General features: G+C 38.0%; 1 protein-coding gene across 1 annotated transcript; it reads right to left on the bottom strand.

The window, feature by feature from the left end:
- Window positions 1–24: 24 nt before the first annotated feature.
- tsg101a (tumor susceptibility 101a) lies at window positions 25–9,095 on the bottom strand. The gene is made up of 10 exons (XM_042496816.2): window positions 8,682–9,095; window positions 7,399–7,486; window positions 7,219–7,284; window positions 6,422–6,585; window positions 5,852–5,978; window positions 4,281–4,338; window positions 3,940–4,034; window positions 2,422–2,624; window positions 1,811–2,050; window positions 25–1,419 (listed from the first exon to the last, which is right to left on the bottom strand). Exons 1-10 carry the CDS (start codon window positions 8,721–8,723, stop codon window positions 1,330–1,332), a joined length of 1,173 nt encoding a protein of 390 aa, XP_042352750.1. The 5' UTR covers window positions 8,724–9,095; the 3' UTR covers window positions 25–1,329.
- Between the last annotated feature and the right edge of the window lie 130 nt (window positions 9,096–9,225).

Below are 9,225 nucleotides of genomic sequence, written 5' to 3'. Positions count from 1 at the left end.
GAAATGAGGCAAGGAGATCACCCATTAAATCAGATTTCTTTTATTTGTCCTGATTTACATAAATCTACAGATATAAAAGAACAGGTGGTCTATGGTTGAATTGGAAACAAGAAAATAACAGCAGATACTCTATCATACAATTCAAAGTGCATTTAGTAAAGGCTAATTTAAATGAAACCTGTTTTTAAACTTTACATAAGTTAACTTTGTGATTAGTACTTTTTTGTACCCTCCAACACTCCGGCTCTATTCACAACTTTTTCCTCGTGTTTACTGAAAACCTACACCTCTCAGCAGGACTGAGAATAAGTGGACAGCACAAGGAGAACAGAAAAGTAAGATTACTTTGTGATAGAATAAAGTATGTCAAGACTGGCATACAACAGAGACTGTACAGAATACATGATTGACTGGTTAATGCAGTCAGACTGGAGGGCAGACCTGAGCAGCTGACACAAAGAACCTCACTCACACCCTTGTAAAGAAACACAGGGAAACAGGAAATAGAAATAGTGTGGTCAGGTGGCAGAGGAGCTCTTAATTTAACCCTTTAAAAGGCTCACAGTTCATTTCAATGTTCATCATCACCTGTACTGTATGAAAAGTGATACCTTTGACCCCAATGGCTACTGAACACAACCCAGACAGCATTAAATCCTGAGGCTGAACCCCCTGTCCCTCCTGAAAGGTTGCCCTGGGTATTTATATCAGAGCGTAACCTTTTCATTATGAGTCGAATGGACATATGGAGCCCCTCTCTACTAGCCCCAAACAATTTGTGCTTACTAGCCAAATGACTTTGTCTAGCAAAGGGATTGCAAACAGAACCTGCAGGCTGCCCTGCAGTGCAACATATACACTGTACGCCAACCCAGCTACACCACAAACATTCACAAAATGGACACACACAGAAAGGGCTCCCAGTTCATTTTTACCACTATGGCATGTTTGTTGCGCATGTTTTTGCGTCAACCGCAGTACCTGGCTTACAATGTGGTCACAGTGGGTTTTGTTTAAAACTGGAGCACAAAAATAATAGAGCCATGTCTTGCTAATGGGTTGTTAATGCATAATGATGTCAACTATTTAGTCAGATCAAAATACAAATGATGTCTGATGAGAACTGTGGCTACACAGGACAGTCCATTCTTTTTTGAATGCTGTATTTTTAATCATTTTCTGTTGTTCAGATTTCTGTCTCACAACAACAGATCTTATGGAGAATAAAAAGAGAGCTACAAGAAGACATTAAAAGGAGAATAAAACAGAGGAGGAAGAGAAGAGTAAGAAAGCATGAAGATATGAATGTTTCCTGCTAGTCAGTGAGGGTCAGTAGAGGTCACTAAGGCCAGCAGTCTTGCGGGCTTTCTGCATGAGGGCACGAAGCTGGAACTGCTTCCTGGACAGAAGACGTACATGCTGTAACAAAAGAGAGTAAGAGTCATTAAGGCAAAAACCACAGAGGACTCAAGTGTCTGTATTTCTGTGTTTCTTACAGTGTCTACAGGTGCATCAGCTGTGTTTTTAGGTATCCATCTCACTTTTAGTTTCTGTTTTAATTGATAAAATGGTCTACATGGGCTGCATAATGGCTCAAGTTTCAGGTAAATGTGCAAAACTGGGTGCCAAGGCATTGTCTTTGCACTAAAAGTCTATTTTCCTCCCGTTTTTTAAGATTTCCTGTAGCGCACGCATCCTGTAGCGACAGACCAAGGACTGACGCTGCTGATCTGCTAACATGTTGTTCTCACTATACAGACTGAGAAGGTACCATGTGATGCATTAGTTGTAGTTGAGTTGAGAAAATTACCTTAAGAAAAACCTCCAGGTCTATGACGCCTCTACGGAGGGCCTCTCCCAGGTAGAAAATAGTGTCTTCAATTGCGTTTTCTTCGGCGTACAGGTTCAGAATCTGTTTGTATAGCGGAGCTGTGGGCACGATGACGTCGTCAATGTCATTGTTCTCTGACTGGTTCTCCATCTTCTCTAAGGCCTCACTCAGCTCTTCGTCCTTTCTCTTCAGCAGCTCAATATTCCTGTCGACCTCAGACTAGAAGAAAAATATTGATCACAACCACATCATACTTGTTGCAGCATAAGATGAAACAAAACAATATAGGACAGAAAAGTACAAATATATCATTTTTCAAAAGTTATCATTGCTCACTCACAAAAAGGTCAGTTTCAGGCTCCTGGCCAAAAACTATCAACTCATACCTCTACATGTGGTCTGTCCCATTAATGCTCAAATGCACTATGATGCACACATTTTGTTTTGTGACTTGTCTCTTTCTTTCCTTCCATTTCTCTTTACATTTCTGAAGATATCTGTACCTTTGTGATACGTAAATGTCTTGTCTGATAAAACTGATAAATCTCTATAAATAAAAGTGCTAAAAATAAAAGTTGAGGATCTCTCACCACTTCCTGGTCCAGTCTTGAGACCATCTCCTCCAGTTTCTGATGTCCTTTCTTCAGATCCTCCTCTGTTCGCTTCAGAGCGTCCAGCTCCGCCTGAGCTCTGTCCATCTCCTCCTTCATTCTCCAGCGAAGCTTATCACTCACAGCGGATATCAGAGATGCACGGATGGTGTCCTCGCCAATGGTGCCATCTCTGCTCGGGCCTTAAGAGGAGGAAGTTAAGAAGTGATGTGAGACAATGAACAAACAAAACTGAAAATAAAAGCTTTAAAAACACAAAAAATATCGGTTTTGATTGATGTGAAAACACCAGTACAGAATAAACAACATACACTCATATACTTGTTCACCTGAAACTAAGAATTGTTGGCTTTTTGTAGCTTAGAATGAGCCCTTCATATTTACATAAGGAGCAGTAACGCTTTCACGGAGTCTGTCATGTTGTACTGGCATATTTCTACAGTAGCCCAGAATGGACAACCCAAGGACTGGCTCTGGAGAGAGCCTATAGTGTTTTTACATTATCAGAATATCACCAAAGGTTCTTCTAAACGCTTGGAAAGAGAGGGGTGAGCAAACAGATATTCAGTTGTTTGCCACCTGCAACCTCACAGCTAGATGCCACTAAATCCTACATACTGCTCCTTTAAAATTTGACATTTTGTTCCAACATATACATACATGAGCATGACAAGAATGACAAATATTAGATGTATCATTTAATAAAACTCTGTTACAAAGTGAAGCCTCAAAAGCTGACAAATACCAGGTTATGTAATTGTAAGTGCACTGATGGATGTCTTTAGAGTCAAGACTATCTCATGTGCAGTCTTGAGTCAGCACTACAAATGTCAAAGTTGATTCAGTCTTGAGATCTGAGCAGTCGACAGGCAAACCCATTTCTTTTCCTTTACTAAAAATAGGATGCATTTAAAACTTCTCCTGCGTGCTGGTCCTTGACCAGCATTTCAGTGTTGCGCTGCCAACTGATGTTGGGGCAGCAGATGAGTCCCCTGATCATAGGTCTGTCTTTGTGTGGAGTAACTGTTCCCAACCTAATTATAGCACTGTTTCTGAAGTGCAGAGTGTGATGGCTGAAGAGGGGCTGTGCCTTTCACTTTAGGTCCATCCTACCCTTTGGCCTTTAATGCGCCCCACTCTGGTTACACTAATGACCTTTCACTGACGGCTCAGCGCGCCACCGAAGTCACAGAGAAGGCGAGAGAGTTTGAGTCAAAAGGTCAAGTGTCTTAACTGCAGGTTAACTAAAGGACATGGGGAGCAAGATATGTATTGTTTTGTCAGGGGTAAATTAAGTATTGAATCCCTGTATTGTTATTATTAAGACATAAAGGAGATGTGTACGGAAAAGTGCAGACATTAATAGAGTGGACATATTCATCTTGCTTAGCTTGTCTAGTTTGTAGAAACATTTGAAACCTGTGCTAATTTTAACCTTCAAAATCTATCCAACAGAAAAAGAAACAAAGCACCCTGGATAAGAAATGTGATACATACCCACTGTGGAAACTGGAGTCTGGGTGGGGTAGTGTGCAGGTCCAGCAGTGGCAGGATAAGAGTTGCCACCTGGGTACTGATATCCTGGATAGCCTCTGCAAATAGTTATATTGTCAAAAAATAGCTAATGTTCTATATTTTCAAAAACTTCAGACAAATTTCTAGCAATGGACATAACTGAACTAGCTGTGCGCTGTCATTACCAAACATGATTCTGTGTGATATGATGCTGAAGAAACCGTGAAAGAAAAAAAAAACGTTACAGGACAAGATTGTCTGGAAACTGAGTGTATGTGTGTAATCTGGGGGTGATGGTGAAACCTGCTTGGCAAATATCTTACCCCGGGTTAGGATTTGGGCCGTAGGGTGAGACTGCAGGCATGCCAGGCATATAGGAAGCTGAGGTAAAGAAAAAGTGGAACAATTAGATCTGAGGACATGCATGTCAAAATACTCTTCATCTCTTGCATTTTCCTGAAGATATGTCCACTCTCCATTTTCACTGGTGTGCTGGAGTAGTATCTTAGCTCCACCTAGTGCTTAAGGAAATAAATGCACCCTCCACTTACATAATTTAATTAAGATGTTTCCCGACACTCTGATGAGAAATTAGCTAAACTACAACCATAATATGAAAATATTGTTTTACCTGAAATAATCCAAAATCCACAGTGCTTTTACACTGTTCCTGGAATACCTTCTTTAAAAAAAATCTACAAGACACCACTTCTTCCAGAATTTTATTTTTATTTTTATTTTTTTTTACTAAAAATCTAAATACATCAACATGCATACACAAGGGAGCATGTATGGCTATACTAAATCTTGTGTTTTTTTGAATTACAATATCAATTCTTCAGTTCTAAAATACAAATAACAAAAAAGTAAGATATTGTATAAGCAAAACCTGATATAATTATAGGAGGTAACACATCTGTTCAAGATTCACTTCAAAGTGAGAAGTTAGGCAATTTATTTCTATTTAAAATTATTTGAGGAGCTGAATATGACCAATACATATTTTGTAATTTTGTTGCCTTGTTACCCAGGCAATGTTGAAATTACAGTTAAAGCTGCAGTAGTTAAAAAGTATTTAAAAAATAATTAATTAAAAAAACATTTTCTAAGATTTACTGAAGTTGTCACCATATACACAGAACACTAAATAATACCATTTATATGTGAAAAATAATGTTCCTTCTCCTCCTTCTGCATCTGGGTGGATGGGTGAACCTTGTTCAGAGCCGAAAGGACACAAGACTCCAATGCAAATTCAAAAAATGCACTGAAGTAATTGTATGATGCCACCAGCAGCAACATGCCCAGCAACTGGATGGAATGCTCATAGTGGTGGTGGTTATTTTAAATCAACTCATCCTTCAGCTCCAAAGATGTAGCAGGATTAAGGACAAATTTTACTTTCATTTTTTAAACTTTGTATGAAAAAATGACTAATAATTCTACCTCCACCTTCTGATGGCATTTGCTAGAATCCAGATGATCTGCCTCATGTACTTTTCTAAAAATATAGTGACAGTTTCAGCAAATATGACACATAAAAGTTCATAAAAGTTACTGTATATTAAACAATTTATTGTGATATACTACTCACAATTAGCATTGTTTTAGCATTTAGCATTTATCTAGCTAAATCTAAAGCATTTAACTTTTTTGATATTCTGAAAGCTGTAGTTGGTCGCCCTTATTAACTGTATTGTTTTATTTATTTTTTTTTTTATAATTTTATTGTACTGATAGGTGTAATATTTAGACTACTACAAGTTATAGCAGAAACACTTCAGTGAATTGAGTGGTGTTCAAAACAGCCTGTGGATCATTCGGTTATTTCGACACATTAGACAATGCCATCACCACTCAGATTACCCTGTTAACAAAAACGTTAATCACTCACGGTTCGGGGGTCCGGCTGCTTGGAACGCTTGGTAGGGCGCCTGTGTGGTGGGGCGAGAAAAGACAGGAGGCTCCTCTCCAAAAACCACAATCATCACCTGAATCAGACCATACAGGTCTGACTGAGGCTGTAAGACATATGAAGGACATGTTTTATTAAACAAAACAACAAATGCAGACCGCTATTTCAAATGATCAACAGGCAAGCAACTGTTCAAATTATCACTTAATCTAGAGCAGCAGGTACTTTTATGGCACTAATGATTGCGCCATTTTGTGCTGACTGACTGGTAATCATATATATTTGTAAAATATTCCAGGAATCTTAACTTACCGTTATATTGTAAAAAGTGTTGTATGATAGAGCCACCCTCTACATATTTCAAAAATGCTGCAGTGAAACTTTAAATCCTTCAGAACAGCTTTAACCAATGTGTTTATATATATATAAATTTTAATATTCAATTTGAAAATATGTTTTTACCTTCTAAACAGTCCACAGGCCTCACTTAAATAATATAATATATAATTAAATATAATTAAAAATATTGACAGAAGACTTCACACTCACATGCTTCCACTCATGTAGATAAGGCAGGTAGATCTTGCCATTGGCATCAATGTGCTTGCCAGTTTTGATCATCATTGCACTGGTAGGTTTGACAAAACATATGGGAGGGTTGTAGGGATATGTGTCCAACAACCACAGACACACTGGGATGTTGTAGACATTGCCTACAGGAAACACAAACACACACGATGTTACTATGCATGATTTTATAACATGTTTTTAAAGTTTTAACATTTTAATCACTCCATCATAACACTATACAAACTTTGTTAATTTGATGCACACTTCTGCATTATTTTCTTTTCAGGAGTGATGGGGACCTCTAAATGTAATAAATGACAATATGATGTAACTCTATCAAACAAATTAACATTTCACATTCTAAAAATCGACTGCAACCTTTTCTTGATTTTTTTCAATGTACATTAGTAATCCTAACCTCAAGTTAAGAAACTATGAGTGTGTCTTGAAGCTTATTATAAGATGTTCTGTCAACTGATGCATTTCATTTCCTGAATGTAATTTAAGCCATTTGTGGCTTACTCTATTTGAGCCTATAGATAACACAGATGTGAAGTTTGTTTTTAAAAAGTGCAAGGTAAATAGAGCAAGCTATTATGAGCACACATGAGAGAAAGAGTAGGTGATTGAATAAGCAAAACGTAACAAAACACCTGCCACTAAACTTTCTATGACCCAATCTTTCAGATTCTATGGAGGAACAATGTGTAAGGTGTGTTTTTCTTTTTAAATAGAGAAAAGGATCATTTTTAGACAGCAAGGTAAATGTTCTTTACCTCTGTAGCTCACTGGGACAGTTCCTGTCAAGCTCATCAGGTCTCTTGTGGAGCCATCGTTAAAAACTGAAATAGAAGATCTCATGTCAACAAGTAAAAAGTTGCTATATACCATCATATGTGTATAAAATAACTGAAACCAGACAGTTAAAAGCAGGAGATCAGTGTGACTGAATTTACCATATGCATCCATAACCGGCTTCAAGTCCTTGTACTGAGAGATGACATTGGTTATCTCACGAACAGTCAGGTCTCTGTATTTGTATTGCTGGATAATGACAACAAAAGATGAAAGGGAAGAATAATATTAAAATGTTAGTGTACTGACAGTGTAGATGCTGACACTCAGGGGACAAGCTATTTCACTATGTATAGTCAAGTTTCATGTAATTGAATTATGGAGATTTCCCCCACTGTATACTTAAAAGCACACCTAGGGATAAGAGTTGGAAATTACCAGAAGCTATAACCTCTGTGCAGCACATCAGCTTCATGCTTTGTATGAAACTGTGTTTAACTGCACCATCCCTATCAAATAAATAAATTCAATTCAATAGTACAACTAATAATAAGCTGAGTTATATACTTGGGAAGTACTTTAACATAGCTAATGTTTGCATCTGTTTGCTTGCTTTCTGCTTATGTACAATGCCAATTTGTCGTTTGAATGTGAAAAATTGTTAATTCACTTTCCTCACCCTCAAAGTTAAAAACTCAGGGCTGGAACCTTCTACCACAACCAGATCAACACAGACTGATTCACAGATATCAGGCTTACACTTAAATCTTTGTTTTAAGTTTCATCCTGATCCTTACAACATTCAGTAGCATCTGCAATGTTTGTTTCTACATTTGTAATTGTGATTAACTGTAAAGTACACACAATGCATATGTTTAATCTCTTGATCAGACTTAAATCATGAACATCAATAAGAATGTTCTTTGCATGATCAAAAATGGCTGATTGACAGGTTTTTTTTCTTTTAGCATGAGAAATTAGAGTTATTAATGCTTAATAACTACGATTACTCAAAAAAGTACTTGTGTTTTCTTTGAGATACCAACCGTCGAAACACAATTTGCTGCTGTTCACAAGCCAATCGGCATTTGGGCTATTAGCTATACAAACGAAATGAGAAAAATCGCCTCATACAAACTTGATTTGGGTGCATTAAAACATGGTTTATTTAAAATATTGATGTTAGCCCACAGAAGAGGATATACTATATTATAAGGTGTAGGTTGGCAAAGACGTGTACGATCATTATAAACTGAATGCATCATATTGGTGATCCTTGCTGACAAAAGATATATTTGATGTAATAAACTTGAAGAGAAATGGACCGTGTATGAAGCATTACCCATTACAGGAAATGCTAACCTGCTAACGGATAGTTTCATATTTAGAATCGGTAACATTAGCTAACGTGCTACTGGTGGGCAGTTTGTTCCGCAAAACTTACCTTCAGCATTTTCTTCAGGGCACCTTCATTGACAACTGCCATGATTTTTGAGCTTCTGTTTACACCTTTCTTATTAATTAGTTAAGAAAGTGCACGGCTGACTTTTAAGCCAGCAACAGTGACAGTTAACACTAGCTAACGCTAGCTAGCAGGACTTTACTCAGTGCTAGCTAGGCTAAAGTTAGCCCAGCCTCGGGCCCGACAACAAATAAGACAATGACTAGGTGTCTCTATGACACCCTCCAGTCCTGCACGACTAATGTCTCTGTTGTTGACGCGCCAAGCTTCAATTACTAAGTAAGAACAGAAAACAGGTAATTAAAAGTTCTAAGACGAAGGCGAAAAACAAATGTTTGATGATCAACAAAAGGAATTTCCGGCATTCCACCTGACAGCTTCCGGTCCGCCTGACTGCTTCCGCTCCGTGTGTGACGTTAGCACTAGTAATTTAGCACAAGGAAAATATACAAAACAAAAAAGCACACACACACACACGCACGCACGCACGCACGCGCGCGCACACACACACACACATACACACACA

The sequence above is a fragment of the Plectropomus leopardus genome, chromosome 7, assembly GCF_026936395.1.
Source record: "Plectropomus leopardus strain MGB_pleo_1.0 chromosome 7, ASM2693639v1, whole genome shotgun sequence".
Lineage (NCBI taxonomy): Eukaryota > Metazoa > Chordata > Actinopteri > Perciformes > Serranidae > Plectropomus > Plectropomus leopardus.
Note: the sequence above shows the minus strand (reverse complement) of the source record. Positions and strands in the feature narration are given on the sequence as shown.